Consider the following 21,591-nt stretch of genomic DNA (forward strand, 5'->3'; position numbering starts at 1 on the left):
GACCACAGGTTGCACACTGCCAAAGGCACTGGAGACGGTTTGCCTTCTCTGCTCCATAGGTAGACATCCTCTGCTTGTGTTCAGCACACATCTGAGGTCTTCTTACAAGACTGTACCGAGTGTAGTATTCACTAAATCTAAGTATTTGGCCTACCCTATAGTGCTCATTGCTACACAATAAAGTTACAATCCATTCCTCTTTTCTTCTCATTTTTTGTGCCATACATTGAAATCTAGCCATAAATCATAATATTTAAATGAAGCCCAATCTCTGCCAACCATTCCCTTATTTCTGAAGGTATATAGTTGTATCTTTCACAGTGTGGACACTTGCACGAGTGTGTGTGTGTGTGCTTAGTACTAAAATAAGGGTCAACAAGATGGGCGAAATGGACCTGTTTGTATATCTTAGCCAAGTTCAGAGTTACTAGCAAGGCATTGGTATAGATCAGGTTCAGAGTAATAGCAGGGCATTGGTATGGTGATATGCGAGGACATACACTTCTTGAATCTCTCATGGCCAATGTATTTCACCCAATGACAGACACAAGCACACAGTCAAGTCTCACCCAATGTCACATGCAGTAAGGTCTTGCCAATTGACGCATATGCAATGAAGTCTCACCTCAATGACTGACATTCGCATGCAGTAAAGTCTCGCCCTAATTGTGGACATACACACATGCAAAGGCTCACCCCAATGAAGGACACATGCAAATGCAGTCGTCTCGCCCCAATAAGTCACATACAGTAGTCTCACCCCAATAACAGATGCATGCAGCAAAGTCTCATCCCAATAACAGACACCGTCAAATCTCACCATAATCAATGACTGACAGTCAAGTCTCACCCAACCAATGACACAGAGGCACAGTCAACTGTCTTACTGAATCAATGAAAGATACACACAATCAACCAACCCATGACAGACATGTGCAGTCAAGTCTCAACCAAGCAGTGGCAGAATGTGCGCGCACACACACACACAGTCAACAGTCCCAACAAACCAATGAAAGATGTGTGCGTGCACACACACACATACGGTCAACCAACCAATGAAAGACGTGTTCACACATACACACACACATGGTCAAGTCTCAACCAACCAATGAAAGACACGCACACACACACACACACACAGTCAACAGTCTCAATCAACCAATGCAAGACATGTTCACACACGCACGCACACACACACACACACACACATGATCTATAGCCCATTAGAATCAATGACAGACAGAGGCAATATTTCTTTTCAATTTGTTATATTGTCAACAAAGATCAAGTTTGGAAAAGTGCAACATACATTCACCATTTTTATCTTTGATAACACAAGCAGTACATCAAGCAAATTTCCCCTTTACCCTGTTCTTTGCTGATCCAGATACCAATTTCCATACCGAGATAGATAGATAGAAATGAAAAGAGTGGCTTTCTACCAAATACACAGTCCAACCTGCCATCAATAAACAGCCTCACTAAATTTCACACATGTCTGCAGTACATGTAAGGGGGGACATGAATTACGTTTTGTATTTCTTATTTAGGCATTTAGAAAAAACCGAAGCATGTACAGTGAAACCTGCAATTGTTTCCCTGGGTAGGATCAATCAAGTATCTCTGGTTCTAGTTATTTTTGCTGTCTGTTTGGACCACAATATACCAGTCATCTTTGCAGGGCTCTCGCTACCCTTCTGTATTATTTGTAGACCTTACCCTCCCTGGGGGCAGATATGTTAACTCTCCCATCCTTGGGGCCCGATCTGTTGACTCTACCCACCTTGGGGCCAGATCTGTCGACTCTACCCACCTTGGGGCCAGATCTGTCGACTCTACCCACCTTGGGGCTAGACCTGTCAACTCTACCCGCCTTGGGGCCAAATCTGTCGACTCTCCAATCCTTGGGGCAGATCTGTCAACTATACCCTCCTTGGGGTCAGCTCTGTCGACTCTATCCTCCTCGGGGCCAGATCAGTCAACTCTACCTTCCTTGGGGCCAAATCTGCCAACTCTACCCTCCTTGGGCCACATCTGTCATCTCTACCCTCCTTAGGGCCAGATCTGTCGACTCTACCCTCCTTGGGCCAGATCTGCAGACTCTACCCTCCTTGGGGCCAGATCTGTCGATTCTACCCTCCTTGGGGCCAGATCTGTTGACTCTACCCTCCATTGGGGTCAGATTTGTCAACTCTACCCTCCATGGGGCCAGATCTGTCGACTCTACCCTCCATGGGCCAGATCTGCAGACTCTACCCTCCTTGGGGCCAGATCTGTCGATTCTACCCTCCTTGGGGCCAGATCTGTCGACTCTACCCTCCATTGGGGTCAGATTTGTCAACTCTACCCTCCATTGGGGTCAGATTTGTTGACTTTACCCATCTTGGGTCAGATTTGTTGACTCCCTCCTTTGGGCCATATCGGTCGATTAACCTTGGGGTGTGATCTTTTAACTCTACCCTCATTGGGCCAGATCTCTCTACCCTCCTAGATCTAGACTGATACCTCCCTGAGCCAGCCCTGCTCCCCCCCTCCAATGATACTTTAGCTCCCACCTTAGGTCTGTCCTTTAAACAGATCCCTCAACTACATTTACAGGTTTCACTGTAGAGCTACAGCCTTCTATTAGTAGGGATAGTTTTTGGAACACATGTAAGATTCCAATGAAATGGTTAGTTTGTCTAGGAAAAATTAATTAGTGACGACACTAATAACGGTAGTGGTTTGGTTTGTATGGACCCTCTGTTTTGAGACCCAAGTAACCGGCTTGGTCATCTGATAATTTGGTTAACTTCACACCAAGATGATCCAAATGTAAAGCTGCTACCTGTTCATCCAACTGAAATGTGAAAAAAGGTAAGAAAATACTTGAATATAGAACATGATGATGAGTAAATATATGGTTCAAATTGATACACATGTAATAGAATGGCATAAAAGTATGCAGGAAAATGCTCTGGAAGTTCAACTTTTATTGCAAAAAGTATATAAATTTGTCTTGATTTGGTTTCCAACCCATCATTTCAACTGGAATCGTTATCATGGCATGTTGACAAAGGTACAATAAATACAAAAGTCAAATAGTTGCCCATCAATTTTGGTGACCGTTGCATATAGTATACAACTCTTTGTTTTCAATTTTACCACAAACACTGAATATGTCTGAAAAAATTACTAAAGATATGACACCAAAACACTGTGGTGCTCTACTCTATGATATCAAAGGCAAGTTTTAGCAGGGGAAGAAAATTGTCAGTTAGATTTTGCTCAATCACAGCTTTAATTTTTTTTAAACTCTTGCTGTGAAATATAGTGGAACCGAAATCCCATTGACTGATAAAATCTTCTTTTTTTTATACTTCTATAATGTACTGTAAACCTGGAAATGTTCGCGTAAGATTTATTTTCGCTAATTTTCGCTACAAAACAAAAACGCAAAAATAAGTAGTAGCGAAAATATATATTTCGGCATAATGCAATGTACCAGTATGGTTATTAGTGAAAACTAATCTTTGTGAACTACATGAAGACTGTAAAATCGCAAAATTTTCTAGTCGTGAAAATACGCAGGTTTACAGTTTATGTATCACACAAGTGAAAGAATAGATGTCGTGCCGATTGAAACATACACTCACTTGCTGAAATGTAACTACATTTTCGGTCCACATATTGACAAGAGAAAAAAAGAATTTTTGTATAAATTTTGACAAACTTACATTCTTGGGGAGCATGAAAACACCAACTTTGTAATTCTCTGGCTTGGTCCACAGTTCTATTTGGGCAAGAACCTGATTAGTGAAGGAATTGGACATGACGAAACTAGGATGTCCCATAGCACAGCCAAGATTGACAAGACGACCTTCTGCCAGTAGGATGATATGACGACCACTTGGCATTGTGTAACGGTCAACCTGTAGATATTCGGTAAGTTTGAGACGATGTTAGGAAAAAAACCTGAATATTTGATTACCAAGAAAATACACTCTCTTCACTTCAAGTTCAAGGAATCTGACCTAATCCCTGTACTTGTGAGACAAGAGAATCAAACTACTTCCAGCTTTAATCAGCGTACTTGTACTATACAATATTTACTCAAACCTTTTACCAAACTTTGGTTATACCACGCACAAGCAAATTAGAACAAAAAATATGGAATATATACTCTAGTTCTTCTATGTCACGACAACGTGCATCTGTATCACGACAACATATGTCTACACCACTGGCTCTGCTGTATTTGAAATACGAGTCAAAACATTCTATATTACCATTACTTTCCCCAATTTTTCTTTGATATTACTGGTGCTGGTATAATTATGTTATTCTCTAATATTTGTCTTCATTCAGCCAGAAAATACTTGTGACCTAAGGGTTGTCACTACACATCTAAGGACTCGTAGTAAAAAAAAGACCCCTTAGGTCAATCATATTTTGCTTGGCTGAATGAAGAAAAATATTGAGGAATAACACCTAGTGTAAAGATGATTGACTTTATTACCTGAGGTTTGATGGTTTCTTTTTTGGCATTCTTATTCAACCACGCTACATCAATCTCGCAGTCAAAGTGACCAATGTTACACACAATACTGTCTTCTCTCATTTGTTCAAAGTGTTTTCCCATCAGAATGTCCTTGCATCCTGTGGCAGTGACAAAGATGTTACCCTCTTTGCATGCTTCATCGATGGTTGTCACTTCATAACCTGTGTATATGACAAAGTACAATTTGTTAGAACTACACTGGTTTTACAAAGTCATAGCAATGGGTACCTGGAGGATGAGATTGTTAATTTAGCTGATTTATCCTGCGTGTTCATTTATTCATTCATTCTTTCATTCATTTATTGATTCAAAATTTATGGCAGCCCTGTTTGTATCAGGAGAACCCATGGGCTCGAAAGGGGGTTCCTGTAACGCTCATAAAACCAGTGGCAGACTCCACTGTTTTGAGGGAGGACGCTTAAGAAGGAAGTGCCAAATCATGTTGGAGAGGATTTTGTCCTGTCCAAAATCGTCTCCGCAAATAGGGCTCACTAAGTATATTAGGAACAGCACTGGCAGTAAAATTAAATACATTCATGATAGTATTAATGTCACTCTATATTTGCCATACTGTTTCATTATGGTCCTACAAGCTTGGTAACAAGAAAGGGGGTAGAGATGGTTGTACACTTGTATAGTATTTGCATACATTAACCTTTACTGTCTGGAAGCACCAAGGATGATGACAGTAGCCTGGTAGATATCAGCTACTTACAATCCTTCACAGACACACAGGAACATAAGTGTCCAACTGAAATAGAATGCACCTATTGCGAATCTTACCGAAAGTCAGGAAATAATGTTAGCTGGAAGTATGGTAAAAGTCTTGTAACAAGACCTCAGATCTACATTCAGAAGTGTGCAAAACAAAAGCCAAGGATGACAGTACTTCTGGTGGCAGCTACTGGGGGGTTAAACACCCTGGATGTCCACTTTCGGTCACCTAATATCACAAGACAGCCTGACAGTCTAGCTGCCAGACTTGGTAAAATATTGTATCAAACTTCCAGATCTTCATGTACATACAGTAAAATTCACAATAGTTGCATAGCTATCATTTTTCTAGTGGGGGCTAAGCCTTACCTTCCATGGAAGCCTGGAGAGCATTGATTGGATCAATTTCAGTGATGAGAACACGGGCACCGAAGGCACGGAGGGACTGTGCACTACCCTTGCCTACATCACCATACCCTGCAACCACGGCAACTTTGCCAGCCAACATCACATCTGTGGCTCTCTTGATACCATCAACCAATGATTCACGGCAACCATACAAGTTATCAAACTTACTCTGTAAACAAATGTACAGGTGTCAAATCTAAGAGCTACAAGTTATCAAACTTGACATTTGAAAACTGGGTGCTTGTGAACAGGTGAAAAGGAAAAAGATTCAAAAAACAGCATTGTGTAAACGACAGAAAATGCAACAATTCGCAAACACACACACATGACTTCATGAATGATCCCCATCTATGACACACTTACGCATGTGCTTAAACCATGCCATTATGTTTGTGGATATGCAACAGCATCATTTTCAAATAGTTCTGTCTTTGGTGTTTCCGTGAAGATGATCAAAAATGCTTGTCCATCTTTCATTTAAACACATGGAAATGCATGAAAATGAAAACAATACTAGCATTTTTATATGAAAACACTGTTGTGTAAACATGGACTAAAACTAGAGAACTGGCCCTACCTTTGTGACGGAGTCATTGACATTGATGGCTGGGATCTTAAGTGTCTTGTTCTCCATCATCTTGTAAAGATTGTGTACTCCAGTTGTAGTTTCTTCTGAGACACCCTTGATACCTACGAGTACATAAAAACAAAGTTATGAAAGATGCACATATCTAGTATGTTTTTGTGAATGTATGCAATTTGGACAGACTTATCATAGTCACTGTTGAAGCAAGCACAACTCTTATGACACACATATGTTGGAATATTTGCATAATAAACTGACCCTAAAGTATTGTTCCAAGTTTTGCACTTTTACATGGTATCAATTATGACAAATAAAACCATACAAAATTCTACATCTTCAAAAAAGTACAAATAGTGTAACAATACCTTCTAAATATTGTGGATATTTTGTGTGAACAAGATTTGTGAGGTCACCGCCATCATCTAAGATCATGTTGAGTGGCTGACCATCTGGGAAAACAATAGTTTGTTCTATACACCAGATGTACTCTTCATCTGTTTCTCCTTTCCAGGCATACACTGGTACACCTGTTTTAGCAATGGCTGCTGCTGCATGGTCTTGGGTGGAAAAGATGTTACAACTGGACCATGTGACCTGCAAGACACGAAATACATCATCTTATCTTTTTTGTTTACAGATCGTACTATATCATAAGTAACTTAGTCCAGTTGGTATTTCTACTTACTGAAATCTTTCAGTGACCTTTGACCAGCAAGATCCGGCCTGTCAAAAGATCACCAGAGACTATCCTACACAAATATTTTACATACCTATCAGGAGTGATTTGGAATGTACTATTTCTTTCATATACATACTTCCATTTCTTTCTGTAATCTTTGCATCATTTTCCTCAGCTTTGTGTTTCCCCCAACTCATAGTTTGTTCTGTCAATACCAGGATTTAAGAACCAATAACCACTATGATATAACCTTACATATGTTAACCAAGAGAATACTATCCACTATGATATAACCTTACATATATTAACCAAGAGACTATTCATCGTCTTATCTCTAGCTACCCACAGTGACACTGGAGATAGCAAGACCACAACTCTGGGCTACACATATGTGTGATCTGATATCTCTCACTACAGACTTGGACCACTTTATACCTCTGCTCCCAATTCTGTGAGTGCTTCACTGAAAACAGCAATTTAGATAGTCATGGGAAGACACCTACCTCTGCTCCCAATTCTGTGAGTGTTTCAATCAATACAGCAGTTTGGATGGTCATGTGAAGACACCCAGCAATACGTGCTCCTTTCAATGGTTTGTCAGTTCCACACTTCTTCCTCATGCTCATCAAACCTGGCATCTCATTTTCTGCCATGTCGATCTCCTTACGGCCCCATTCAGCCAATTTGATGTCAGCTACAAAAGATATAGAAAGTACATTTTAAGCAAAACTGTTGTCACAGTAAATAAAAATCTTCCTTTTTATTTATTTTTTGAATTCATTGTCACACACACACACACACACTGTATACACGGGGGGGGGGGGGGGTTAAATCCCCTCCTTAACATAGACAAGATATACATGTATAGCTATTACAGCTATTACATGTCTTCTGGAATAACTTTAAATGCATCAATACAGATCCATTTTCCTTTCTTTTTTCATGACATTTATTCCTTAAAAAATTCAGATGTACTGTATGTGCACTGACATGTTATAACTATTGTCATGCATTTTCATAATGATCTATGCCCGGACATGAAAAAAGTGGAGAGGAAGCTTTGTATTAACATGCTGTATTCAAACAACAAATGGTAGTACAATAAAGATTTCTTCAGCAGTCATTATCTTCTTTGTTCCTTTTCACTAAATATGAATTCATGTACTTGTTGTAAAGGCAGCAATATTTCCTGCACATTATCACAATCATCTGGTTTAAATTTCTTTATTTTTCAGCACAACTTATATTTTCTTTCAGTATATCAAAATATTTCAAACGTGCAATCTTTCATGCATTTATTTTTTGAGATGAAATTGGAATGACCTTGGCTTATGATGATTGACACGTCAAAGAAGAAGGGATTGTCTACTTATCAAAAATTACATACAATTAGTCAGAATTGGTATTTGCTATCTGTGACTATTGAGAGAGGTGTGGTCACTGGTGAAAAAGATTGGAAGTATTAAAACAGATAAAAGTATGGAATGAATGGGTAAACTAGTTTTTCACATTTTTGTGTCTTAAAACTTCTGTTAAAAGATTTGACTTATCGTATCTGATCTACTTCATTTTCACCTCCACATGGGTGTCATGACATAAGAAGAGTTGTAAGAATATCAATTTCATGTCTGGGGGGTAAAAATACAAGTGCATTAGTCTGAAAATGTACTTGTCTTTGGAAAGAAGAAGTGAAAGTTGTTATACTTCACAAAATAGCAGTAAACTATGAGAATCACTTATGAATGAACTGAAAGCTCACATGGGATGATAATTGATACAAATAACCTTTATGGCTGTGACACCCCCCCCCCCCCCCGTTGCAAATTGCAAATTTCCTTGTCATTGAGATCCGTATTTAAGTTATTACAAATTACATTTAAATTCCCATTCTTTTATCTGCACATTTGTTTTACTCTCTTGTGCCTTGCTATACCACTAGTGTAGCTGCACAGTTCGAAATATTTCGTTCATGATCTCTGACGTGACCTCGACCTGTCTCTAAATCAGTGCAGAAAGTGAATATGCCATGTGCACTACTGGAACACACGTCACAATTCCTGATTTTCTATACAGTGAATGAATTATAGTACATAATTTCAACTGTACTACGCAAATTGTTCACTTTCAGAGGAGCGTAAAGTGTCTATTTGTGAGCAGTGAAGTAACTTTTTTCATTTTAACTTCAAGGAACTCGAGATCTAAACCACTTGCATATTACGGTATATAATTAGAGCGGTCAAAGGTCATACATGCAGGAAAACCGCGGCAGCGAAAATTCACATGTGGACAATTTGCAGTAATAATGGGGCAAATTATGCTTCGTGGTGCATGTCAAACATGGTCAATGTATCTCTGCTCATTCCATCAGTTCTCAAATTACAACGCTATTACGACGTCACTCACCGACTTTGTATCCTGGCTTGGTCATGATTGGTGTCTGTTGTTGCTGTGGTGGTGTTCTTGCCTACTCGGATATCTAGAATCGAAAGAGGCAGACCGTGGACATTCAACGTGAGTTATACACTAAGTGATTTGCATGATTTTTGCATAAATTATGTATGAGGCTGCCATTGGCTGCAGTACTAGTGTGCTTCAGAAAATCAAAGTTTCAACATGAAATATTAGAAAATAAGGGGATCGCACATTCTATTTCTTGACATATTGAGTGTCAAAACATATTTTTTTAAGATTTCGGGTATTTCTTGTCATTAAAATGCGAGATAAGCGTATCATTACTCTTTGCGACACACGACATGATTGGATCTTATCACGTCTGCCAGTCCTCATTAACCAATGAACGCATCTTATACTCAATCCGGTGACTTCATTATCACATGACTTTAGGTGACGGCCATATTGGAAAATCTGTAAGGGGACGTGAACATCAAATTTACAAAAAATGTCTATGTCTGAGAATTACTTCAACGTAGACAATGGCTATTTAGAAGGCCTTGTTAGAGGTTTCAAAGGAGGAATCCTACGACAGACTGACTATCTTAATTTAATCCAGTGTGAAACGTTAGAGGGTGAGTACAACATCAATCATTCGATCGTCGCCATTCTAATTTATTTTTAGCCCAAATCTACACTCTATGTATGAAGTCATCCTGACAGTAGTAATAATACAGTTACTGTAATAGTGTAATAGTAACCCATTGCACTGGTTTTGTTAGAGTAATATGGTATTGATAAACTTCTATAAAATGTGTCAATAGGACTTCCAGTGAGCGGTGTAATTAAAGCAAGTCACATCAACATGGTGTACCAGTATGATTTTACGATGATAAAAGTAGTTTTATCATAAATTAATCATGTATGACTACGGTTTAATCACATAATTTGTGATAAATATTGGTTTATGTCAGTGTGTGCGTACATTATATATATATATATATATATATATATATATAACTTGGTGAGTATCAATCTGCTAAGACAGTGCTCTATACCGCAGTGGCAGAGCGTAATAGTTTTGGTAGTACTGGAACTCTTTCTTGGTTGTTACTCGGAGTTTCACGCATAGTGCGATCACGCATAGTGAATTGTCTGATGATCGCACTATGCGTGAAACTCCGAGTAACAACCAAGAAAGAGTTCCAGTACTACCAAAACTATATATATATATATATATATATATATATATATATATATATATATATATATATATATATATATATATATATATATATATATATATATATATATAATTCTATTAAAACTATTGCGCTCTGCCACTGCGGTATAGAGCACTGTCTTAGCAGATTGATACTCATATATAATATATATATATTATTTATATATATATATATATATACACACACACACACACACACACACACACACACACACACACACACACACACACACACACCAAGCAGTTTCATATATATATATATATATATATATATACTGGTGAGTCAAAAAAAATATATAATAATAATGTTTGCAAAGGGGAATATGTGTATGTGACTCATATTTCTTCTCTTTTCAGATCTGAAACTACATCTTCAGAGTACTGATTATGGAAACTTTCTTGCCAATGAGCCGTCACCACTTACAGTCTCTGTAATTGATGACAAACTGAAAGAAAAACTTGTTGTGGAATTTCAGCATATTCGAAATCATGCCTACGAACCTCTGTCAACATTTCTAGATTTTATAACGTAAGTACAATTATGCTTATGAACTATTTTAATATTTTATAAGTAAAACTAATTTAAGCATGTATGCAAACCTCTTTCAATATTTCTAGATATTCTTGCAATGATAGTGTCAAAGCCCAAAGTTTTAGGGTATTTCAACTGTTAAGGATCATGAACGACCATATTGAATAAATGTCATGAATACCAGCAAATTTATCACTGTAATTTTATCACATTTAGAAATTGCTATTGAATGTTAGCTTGATTTTCTTTGTCTCATTTATATAAGCATGTCTGTATACCAGAGTACCAGAGTAGTGAACTGGAAAAGTAAACTCTGCATCTCACACTATTTTGTGTTTGATGTTATAGGTACAGCTACATGATAGACAATATCATTCTGTTAATTACCGGCACACTTCATCAAAGGGCAATTTCAGAACTGATACCAAAATGTCATCCATTGGGTAGTTTTGAACAAATGGAGGCCGTCAATATTGCCGCTACTCCAGCTGAACTTTACAATGCTATTCTGGTGGATACTCCTTTAGGTAAGTATCATGTGTCAAAGGTCACACCTATTGCATATAAATGTATCTCATAATTATTCAGTGGAAATTTCTCCCTTTAAAACTTACAGTGGCTATTAATTTAAAATATGCAATCTTGAAAAGAATGGGTGTTAAGGAGAATTACAATATCTGAAATGAATTTGTAGCTACATATTGGTAAATGGAGGTTTCTATGAATAGCTGACCTTTGTTGATGTTAACCCCTAACATGTCCAACTTAGACATGTGTAGATCTATTAAAGTCTAATGCTAGCTATGTCATGTACCTTCCTATCTTTGTCAGCTAAATGGGGAATGGCCACTAATTAGCTGTTTTGCCAGTTCCAAGTCACACAGCTTCAAAACTTAACTTGCGTCTTTTCTTCCATATTTTGTGATGATGTATGAATTTTTTTCTTTTTTCTAGTGATTGTAAGTGTATTCCTCTTTTTGTGTGTGATGAATAAATAAAATAAAATAGAAAATAAATAAATAAAACAAATCTCAAAATGTACATGTTCTCTATGTCGTAGTGTTTTTCCATAGAATATTTAATATGTAATGTTTAAATCATTTTATATGTATTCATGAATGAGAACAAGTAAAGGAAGATGTGGATGGATTATGTCGGGAAAAATAAGTTTATGTGAATGATTTTGATTTTTACAGCTCCATTTTTCCAAGACTGCATCTCCGAACAGGATCTTGATGAGATGAATATTGAGATTATCAGAAACACACTGTACAAGGCATATCTTGAAGGCTTCTATAGGTTCTGTCAGCAAATGGGTGGTGCAACCGCAGATGTCATGTGTCAAATACTTGCTGTAAGTACAAGTATAGTTTTGAAGGCCCAAAATTTCAGTCTCAGGTTCTCACATTTTTTCTTTATCAGTGGAACCATAAGATTACATAGGATCATATTTTTGTCCTTGACAAACTGTTTCTATAGCATTACTCTGTTATTACTACTGTTTTTCACTATCTGAACTGAACCCTTGACAGTAGTATGTCAGTAAAGTGTTTTCGTAGTTGATATCCCGGTTTTGATTTTTGCTTCCATTATGTCAATATTTGTGTATCTATTCATACAGTTTGAGGCAGATCGTAGAGCTATCATCATCACAATCAACTCATTTGGTACAGAACTGACCAAAGATGACAGAGCAAAGCTATACCCAAGGTGTGGAAAACTCTTCCCTGATGGATTAGCTGCACTGGCTAGAGCTGATGACTATGAACAAGTCAGGGCTGTGTCTGACTATTATGCTGTAAGTTATTGACTTCTTTGCTACAAGTGAACTCTCCTGGTAACAAATTTTAGGAAAAGCTTTAATTCAGCCCAAGGTATTGTTAAACTGTGGTTGTCCATGAAAAAAATTAGACAAATTCTAGTGATAAAATTGTTAAATATTCTAGATTGCTGATTCATGCCTGAAGGTAAAAAAAGAACAAGCTGGTCAAATTATTCTCAAGCGCACCCACAATAATACATGGAAGCATATGCATATGAAGGAGAAGTTGCTGTGTTCAAATCAAAAGTTCATTATATTTATGACTCGCCTAGGTGGTAAAATTCTGTTTCAATTCTTGAGAATTAATAATGTACCAACATGAACTCATTGGAGGTTATAAATATGGACAAAGTGTACATAAAAGTTACTTTGCTGAGAACTGGATATGTTAATAATTTCAAACACAAAGGAATTTTCACAAAAGAAATTGGTGGTATAATAAATTGTTTGCTGATTACCATTATTATGATCACACATTCATTAGGAACAAGTACAAAAACAGGAAGCTGTCATATAACAGTGTTTAAACCACGATACATTATGAACAAAATTTACAATTTGGAAAGGTTTAGTTTCTGATTTAAAAAAAAAAAAAAGTTTCATAATGTATGGCAGTATAGTAAAATTTGTTGTATTGACCTCAGGTAGAGTAGATGCTTTATATGTGAACAGTTGTTGCAAGTGTGTAGTCCCTAACAATTAGACATAAAAGGTATAGTATATGCTAATATTTATGTGTCACAAATCTCTGTCCAGTCAGAGATGTGATCTGAAATATGTCTCAATCAATGAATTACATAATAGGGAACAAATACATGAATAAATGATTGAATTCAAGAATTCAGAAATACTGAAATGAAAAAAACTAAAATGTTTTTTTTTGATGCTGTTATTTACAGGAATACAGAGCTCTGTTTGAAGGAGCTGGCAACAACCCTGGTGATAAGACATTGGAAGATAGATTCTTTGAACATGAGGTACAGAATTTATTACTTTGATGTAGTATGTTTAGGTATTATTCCCCATATATTTCTTTATTCAGCAAAGGAAAATGTGAGTGACATCAGGGATTTTGTCACTACCAGTCTTGACTCGTAATAACAATTCAGGCCCCTTAGGTCACACATACTTTCCAGGTAAATGAAGAAAAATATTTGGGAACAATATGATTATTATACCTCTAATGAAAAATCAAGAAAATAATGGCAGTGTACTGCAGAACCAATGATGTGTAGCCTTACATTGTCGTTACGTAAAATGTCTTGGGTCCAAATTCCATATTTTTTGTTCAAATGCATCAACCTGACTTGTGTGAGGTATAATAAATTCATGTGTGTACATGCAGAAAATAGTGAATGACTCTGAATAGAGAGACTAGTACATTAGGTTTTACTTCAGGAATGAATGAAAGACAAAGCTTACAATAGTGAATAGATAACAGGTGTAATAGAGTTTGGACAATAGCATACAAGTAGTAGTATTGACAATAGTCAATATAATTGTACAGTATATAGTTGACATGTACTGCAGTGCTGCCCTATCACATAGCAATTTCACCGTATTAAACTATACAGCATGGAAGTGATAATTACTTATTCAGCAGTTTGAATAAGCTGACATTGATAGAGTGTTGCTAGGAATATGTGAAAGACTTCCTCCTGATCAATCCATGTGGCTTACTGGATAATCCTAAGCAACTCTCAAACCAAAACCATAGATTTCTATGGATCAACAGCAATACTTACCTACCTCAGGGTGTAAATCAATCAGATAAGATAACAATAATAATACATTATCTTCTTGTATATCTGTAGGTGGAACTGAATGTCTTTGCCTTCATGCAACAGTTTCATTTTGGAATCTTCTATGCATGGGTCAAACTGAAGGAACAAGAATGCAGAAATATTGTATGGATTGCAGAGTGCATTGCTCAAGGACAGAGGGGCAAAATTGATAGCTATATACAAATACTAGAATAAGACACTTATATAGGAACCATGGTATTGGGGGGAAATAGCAAAGGGTACTTTCTGTGTGTGTGATAAACTGACTGAAGTAATGGCATTATTTCAGAACTAAGTAGGGTTAGAATTGTGAAGACCTCCTGTACTAAGTGTTTGCCTGTCAAATGTGGTGAGAAAATGTGGATTTCCTGTAATATTGAAATTAAAGCAAAGACTATCGTGAAATTGAATTTTATCCAGGTCCCAAATATTGTCGACTATTATATGTTATTAAATATGATTGACATGTTTTGTAGATTTCATGGATATGACAGACAAGAAAAGTACTGTTGATATTCAAGTACTGGTATACTAATAAAGTGTATGTTTGACCATAGGATAACATTTCAGAGGTTTAAAAATCATGTTCTTCTTGTATGGTCTTAGAGAGTATGTGATTCAATTTCACAGTGTAAATAATATGAAAGACATTAAATATTTAAAATGTAAGAGAAAAGTGAGAAACTGAGAGCCCTGAGTTTCGTACTCTGCCCACTGTGGTAAAATAGCAATGTTCATTCCAAGGCATGTATTTCATTGGATTGTTTGACCAAAAAGAAGCTGGACAAAATAAACCAGAAAGATTAAAAGTAATCACATACTGAATTTACCCTAATCAGGGAAAAAGAATCAAACTGGTATTGATTGGTTTGTGTTATACTGTGGGTTGACAAACAAACCCAAATAAGTGCAATCAAAGCCTGTCATAAAAAAAAAAAACACAGTTTGAGATCTTGTGAATAAATTTGAACTTTTTAGTTCAGCTATGTATATATATATATCATGTAGAACATATTAAAAGTTTCCTCGTAAAATTATGAGGTATAGTTTATTGCTTCAGAGGAAATATATGTAAAATAGATGACATTTGGAAGATGATGTATGTTATATATGTGTATGTTATCCTAAAATATGTAAGTTACTGTGATTTTTCAGAAAGTTTGAACAAAGTCAGTCATTCTAAAGTGAATTTAATTTTGTGTGATGGAACTCAGAAATCATAGTGTAATCGAATGAATTATGATAGGAATATTTATGTACTCTTTTTTGTTGTTGTTGCCAATATCATCTTGTATAAACTACATACAAGTAACTCATTTCAAATCAGAAATGCAAGTGATTGTTTTTCCTCCACATCTAGGGAAATCTCTCAATGCTTCCAAAACACAGACTTCATGATTATGATGCGTGAAAATGAAAGCTTGACATGATTAGTTCTTGTTTCACAACCAAAGGTTCTAATTACTTTATGAGTAATGTTTTATCAACATGTAGACTGTAAAATATGTCATGTTGTTGACCAATGTGTGAGGGCGCCCATCATGGTGTATCTTACAGACTATACATGTATCAAGCTGATGAACTTATTAAAAGTCGAGTAGGTGAAGTTTTTGGAAACCTGCAATCATAACTCTTCTGGTGATATTATGAATTTACTCCAAATATCCATGTTAAGACAAGTCCACGTCTGATTGGTCTACTGGGTGTAAATATCACAAAAATGCACATAACCCAAATTGTTACCAAGATCATGCATGTACATGCAGTATGTTTTAGTTGGTGTTACAGTTTTAAAGTGTGGAAAAAAACTATTGTCAAATTTGTTGTTGAAAGTGAAATTGAATTTAACAACACTTATACTTCTGGTATTTTCAGTAACTTCTATTCTGTGAAAAACAATTGTCAGAAATATATTGTGTGACAAACCTAACAAGATTTGATTTGTCAAACGACCTTGGTGCCATGTCATATGACCCAGGTGTTGTCATACTTGTATACATTGAGATGTATGTTCATACTGATGCAAATAAATAAAATTTAAAATAATACCCATGCATTTACGATGTAAGTCTGTTGTTGTTGTTGTTGTTGTTGTTGTTGTTGTTGTTGTTGTTGTTGTTGTTGTTGTGGCAGGCATTACACTTTTCATGATGTGAGGTGATATGAATTGCGGCACCAATGTGATGCCAACTAACAGAGAGGGTTGAGATACAATGTACTGGTTACCATAGTTAATTGCCACTGCAGGGGAAACTACTCTCGAATAAACAGCTACTACTAGTACTACTAGTACTACTACTAGCGAAATGCCAAGATTGTAAGGTACGTCATGTTGCTTCGCCCCCACCGTCCTCCTCTCAAGTTCTCTCGTTCACTAATTTAGTACGTGTAATCTCAGCTCAGACCACCAAACAACACAACAGACTAGCAACCTACGCCTATTGTATTAGGTGCGAATGGTACTCTTAATCACTGTAGCCGCTGTCACGAAATATATTTTGCGGTGTCAGTTACGCGATCATAGGAACCCGTGTTATTTTTAACCCTTTCACATGTTATCGGCCAAAATACGTCAATATTATCGATATTTTGAAACATATCAAACACAACAAGTGTCTGTCGTATAATTTTAACAGTGTGCGTCTTTTACATATGTACACACTTATCGTACGGTTCAGTGTGAACTTGCCATCATATCAGAGAACGAGGACACACTTTCTCATTATTTATTCGAATACATTGTTCGCAAGTTTAAGATCAGTGGGAACTCCGACTGAACAGAGTCATAACGACCAAATACTGTCCTCAAGTCAGAGCCTCTTCGGATTTAGGAAGGAGACAATCAGTTGTCAACATGGTAATAAGTTTCTCTTCATATTTCAAAATGTACGATTGATGACCATTGAACAATCATTACACAATGTATATGACGTGCATTTATTACTTGTACTTTCCGATCAAAGGACAGTTGTGATATTTATTTGCCTTTCCATTGCTACGTGCAATAATGTTTTGACAACTGCCTTGCCCCTTTTCATATTTAAAGCGACTTACATACATCAATCTGTTATCTTATCCACAGTCTGAAATTGAAGAAACGTTAAAGAGGATTCAGTCCCATAAAGGAGTGATTGGCACTATCGTAGTTAATTCTGAAGGTAGGTTATCTGGGTGTCAAAGACTTTTGATGCTTGTGATCTGCAAACGTAACAAACATCAATTTCCAAAAAATAACTGTTTGCATGTCATTGCTTTTTTTTTTTTTTTTAAATTCTCAATATTCCAGTGACTCGGAGTCTTATTATTTTTCTTTAGTGACAAGTTACAGTCACATGAAATGAAAGAATGCATGCATGCAGCAAGGAGGCTATGACTTGAGTACAGAGTCAGATATATTTGGTCGCTATGACTCCGTTCAGTCAGAGATCCGTGTGGTCTCAACTAGCGAACAATGAAATCGAATAACTGAATAATGAGAAAGTATTCACTGAACATGACGTAACCTGTACGATAATTGGTAATGAGTGCAGTGAGCAAAAAGATGCACTTTCTTCAAATTACACCACGGACATTATATTTTATCATAAATATTATTTCTATCTCGGGAAACATGTGTCTTTGAATTACACGAACTAATTAGTGAACGAGGGGGCAATATCTCATTATCATTCACGACCTGGAAGGCAAGTTTTTGAGATAAAAATCGTCTTTCTTGGACTATGCGGTTAAAAAAAACTTTATTCGAAATCATTTGAAAAAAATGCTTTTTAGAGGTTTGGAGAGTTGTAAGCTGATTTATTGACAACTTTTCACACTTTACTGAAATAAAAAAATTGTCAGCATCGGTGTTTGATCGCAAGTTATAATTACCACTTGGATCTGAATTACTCTGAGATCGAGAACGGAGTCATACCGACCAAATATATCCGACTCCGTACTCAAGTCAAAGCCTACTCGGACTAACACATGCAACAAAAATAGTTGTTTTACACATTGTGTCATTTGTTTTAACATATTACTTTGTAAAAACGTAACCTAAATCGTAACATTGGAAATAGACTACATGTGACTGTGCTCTTCAGCATGGTCATTTTGAAAAACCTATCAAGTGCGTGTAATCTATTCACACATCTTTTTTATCGGGCACATCGATAAGCTTATACGTAGTATAGCTACGTGCATGTACATATCGAAAATACAAAGGTTAGCGAAATCCTATTCCGGATCACAACTTGGTGTCTTCTGTCCTTATGATATGTTAACTGATACCTGATTGGGCCGTAAAACCCGTGATTTTTCAAGTCGATATTCCGATTATTCGTATGAACCAATAGAAAATTCCGAGCTCAAAGGAAGTAACCATGGCATTAGACCACAAAGAGAATTTGCGTCGGAATTCATGACTAGCGTCCAGTTGATGACGTGAAATTCACTAATGTCTTTCACGATACGCGCGCGTTTAATTATTAGCATTTAATACCATCGTTCGAAAATAACAATTATCATTATACCAGTATATTGATGGTGGAAATCGAGGGATCTGATTGGTCTAGACATCGAACTAGCGCGTCTAAAACGAGTGATAATGCACTGCTGGTACGATAATGCACTGCTGGCACGCGTCCAAATTTTGTTCGTCTACGAGTGAGCGTTGAGTTGTAGTCCGCCGTGATACTGATAGTGAACTCTTCGAATTGTCAGAGGAGGATTTTCTTTCAATGAGACAATATTTTATGAGAAATTATGAAGGAAATTTCGAAAGCAACCCAGTCATCGCGTATTTGTTCAAATCATCGCATACTACATGTACTAAGGTCAAGGCGCTAGGCATGCACGAGATCGGTCCCAGCCTCGGCGCTGCTGGAGTGTAAACATTGGTGAGCTGTCGATGTCCTGTCCTGTCATAAAAATGAAGCAAGTGAAAGAGCTTACACTGGCCGACTTACCATTAATCTAAATAGAAATTTGTCTGGGATCCTTTCCTAGAGTATCAGTCATCAATCCGAAAGGGACCGAAAATCTACTGACGTAACTTCCAGTAATATAAATACATTGTAAATATCAACCTGTCTATCTATAGCTATCACTTCATCGAGTCACGAATTCGGCTGGGAGCGATCGAAGCACGCTGTATTCAATAAACCACTTCAAGTTTATACCTTGAGTCAAACAGGTTGTTTATTCATCACTGCACTTTTAATGAGCCGATCAATGTACAGATTATCAGTAGAAACAAAGAGCAGATAAAATAAATCCAGTCGCGAGCTGCACGACGTTCACGTTGAGGCCAAGATCAGCTGTCTCATGTGTCTTGAAAAGCAGCGTTATTGTTATGCAAATTAGACACAGAGGCACATATGAAACATGTGAAACGAGAAAACGTTAGTTCTTATCTTGTTTCCGATATTATCAATATACTAGTATAATATAATAACTCGGTTTTGACCAGTGAACTCAATATATGCACTCGCTATCGCTCGTGCATATATTTCGTTCACTGGTCAAAACCTCTTGGTATACCATCCCCAGGGTATACCATTCACCTGCACAACGCAATATTCACATTCACTCGTTAAAAAAGAGGAAGATGCGCTTTCACCATTCACGTGTTAAAATATTAACGATTCACCATTCACACGTACTACCTTTACAAATTACAGGTATTCCAATCCGTACAACATTAGACAATTCGACGACAGTGCAGTACGCTGGTTTGATGCACAACTTAGCAGCTAAAGCCAGGAGCACAATCAGAGATATTGACCCACAAAATGATCTGACGTTCCTGAGAGTAAAATCTAGGAAATATGAAATTATGGTTGCTCCAGGTGAGTACAGTATCTATGCTGTGTGTATTGGTGGGATGGCTGTGGTGGTTTTTATAGTTATTGTGTATTTGTTTGTTTGTAGTTGTGTGGGTTTCTGGTTGTATTATATAAACAGGCATATCATCGATCGTAGTGATGTGACCGCTACAGTTTTCATCATGGTTTACATCGTATATATAAACGTGCGATGTCACACTTATGAACGTTCTTGAAGGGGGAGGGGGAGGGGGAGGGGATTGTCCTAAATGAACGTTATTGAACTTGTGCGACAGAGTGCAATCGTCCCTTACAGTAGGAGTCAATATAAAAAAAGACACGGTCTTGTAAAACAGAGGTACATTGTGTTCAAAATATGCTCCACCATATCATTTCGCTCTTTAAAAAAAATGGTTTCTTTCTATTTCCAGAAAAGGAATATATTCTGATTGTTATTCAGAACCCAACAAGCTAATGTGCTGCCAGCATCAAGTCAACAACCATATCTTAGATTCTATATTAAACCTGCGCAACAGCTTTTTAAATGTCATATTTTCAAACACTATAGGACTCTATGTTAATATCATTTATGACACATCCTTTTGAAATTTGTATCTGGTAAATTTGTCAGAATTATTTTATTGTGAAAGTGTTGAATTGATTATTATTTGGTTTTGGTCTAGCTGTCGTTAAATGTATTTATGGATTGTGTTATCCAAAATGTATTTGACCAGCATGTATATGTACACTTTATTTCAAATATGTTTCTTTTGCTTCTCTAATAAAAAAATATCGTTGTTCTGTACTTTTAAGTGTGTATTGACTGTATTTTCTCGGAGTGCAAATGTAAATATAATACCTGAAGACATCAAACTCTAACGGAAGTACAGTATTGTGATTGACGAGTATCTTGTTCGTATCTTGGGTTCGAAGTACAAATGTAGTTTAGTTTTTTTTTAACTTAAAATAACTTAAAATTCCGACCTACCTACCCATTTTTCTGAAGGCGTGTTATTGAAAACAATTTTTTAATATTTATACTGAAGACTAAATATCACTCAACCAAAACTTCACAAGTGAAATGTTTT

General features: G+C 36.7%; 3 protein-coding genes across 4 annotated transcripts; 2 read left to right on the forward strand and 1 right to left on the reverse strand.

Annotated features, from left to right (window-relative positions):
- Positions 1-1,279: 1,279 nt before the first annotated feature.
- Positions 1,280-9,418, reverse strand: LOC144437172 (adenosylhomocysteinase B-like). Of its 2 annotated transcripts, XR_013480998.1 has the most exons (9): positions 9,331-9,418; positions 7,431-7,621; positions 6,614-6,842; positions 6,240-6,352; positions 5,624-5,831; positions 4,499-4,701; positions 3,717-3,911; positions 1,814-2,839; positions 1,280-1,783 (listed from the first exon to the last, which is right to left on the reverse strand). XR_013480998.1 is itself a non-coding variant. In XM_078126053.1 (8 exons), exons 1-8 carry the CDS (start codon positions 9,353-9,355, stop codon positions 2,708-2,710), a joined length of 1,296 nt encoding a protein of 431 aa, XP_077982179.1. In that variant the 5' UTR covers positions 9,356-9,418; the 3' UTR covers positions 1,281-2,707. The 2 variants fall into 2 exon arrangements, 1 of the variants encoding a protein (XP_077982179.1); XM_078126053.1 differs by having other exon boundaries at positions 1,281-2,839.
- Positions 9,419-9,766: 348 nt separating this feature from the next.
- LOC144437268 (V-type proton ATPase subunit d 1) lies at positions 9,767-16,720 on the forward strand. The gene is made up of 7 exons (XM_078126185.1): positions 9,767-9,953; positions 10,919-11,090; positions 11,442-11,620; positions 12,290-12,447; positions 12,715-12,891; positions 13,815-13,892; positions 14,730-16,720. Exons 1-7 carry the CDS (start codon positions 9,827-9,829, stop codon positions 14,892-14,894), a joined length of 1,056 nt encoding a protein of 351 aa, XP_077982311.1. The 5' UTR covers positions 9,767-9,826; the 3' UTR covers positions 14,895-16,720.
- Positions 15,446-20,978, forward strand: LOC144437479 (dynein light chain roadblock-type 2-like). The gene is made up of 4 exons (XM_078126422.1): positions 15,446-15,508; positions 17,782-17,857; positions 20,360-20,527; positions 20,935-20,978. Exons 1-4 carry the CDS (start codon positions 15,446-15,448, stop codon positions 20,976-20,978), a joined length of 351 nt encoding a protein of 116 aa, XP_077982548.1.
- Positions 20,979-21,591: the final 613 nt, after the last annotated feature.

The sequence above is a fragment of the Glandiceps talaboti genome, chromosome 7 (genome assembly GCF_964340395.1).
Source record: "Glandiceps talaboti chromosome 7, keGlaTala1.1, whole genome shotgun sequence".
Lineage (NCBI taxonomy): Eukaryota > Metazoa > Hemichordata > Enteropneusta > Spengelidae > Glandiceps > Glandiceps talaboti.

Bases quoted from the DNA above. Each gene is read 5' to 3' on its own strand.
- LOC144437172 (XM_078126053.1), bottom strand. From the start codon at position 9,355: ATGACCAAGCCAGGATACAAAGTCG. The intron at 7,622-9,330 runs GTGAGTGACGTC...TATCTTTTGTAG, and splicing joins CAAGCCAGGATACAAAGTCG to CTGACATCAAATTGGCTGAA. The intron at 4,702-5,623 runs GTAAGGCTTAGC...TCATATACACAG, and splicing joins TCTCCAGGCTTCCATGGAAG to GTTATGAAGTGACAACCATC.
- LOC144437268 (XM_078126185.1), top strand. From the start codon at position 9,827: ATGTCTATGTCTGAGAATTACTTCAACGTAGACAATGGCTATTTAGAA. The intron at 9,954-10,918 runs GTGAGTACAACA...TTCTCTTTTCAG, and splicing joins CCAGTGTGAAACGTTAGAGG to ATCTGAAACTACATCTTCAG. The intron at 12,892-13,814 runs GTAAGTTATTGA...TGTTATTTACAG, and splicing joins CTGTGTCTGACTATTATGCT to GAATACAGAGCTCTGTTTGA.
- LOC144437479 (XM_078126422.1), top strand. From the start codon at position 15,446: ATGTATTTCATTGGATTGTTTGACCAAAAAGAAGCTGGACAAAATAAA. The intron at 15,509-17,781 runs GTAATCACATAC...TCTTATCCACAG, and splicing joins ATAAACCAGAAAGATTAAAA to TCTGAAATTGAAGAAACGTT. The intron at 17,858-20,359 runs GTAGGTTATCTG...TACAAATTACAG, and splicing joins TATCGTAGTTAATTCTGAAG to GTATTCCAATCCGTACAACA.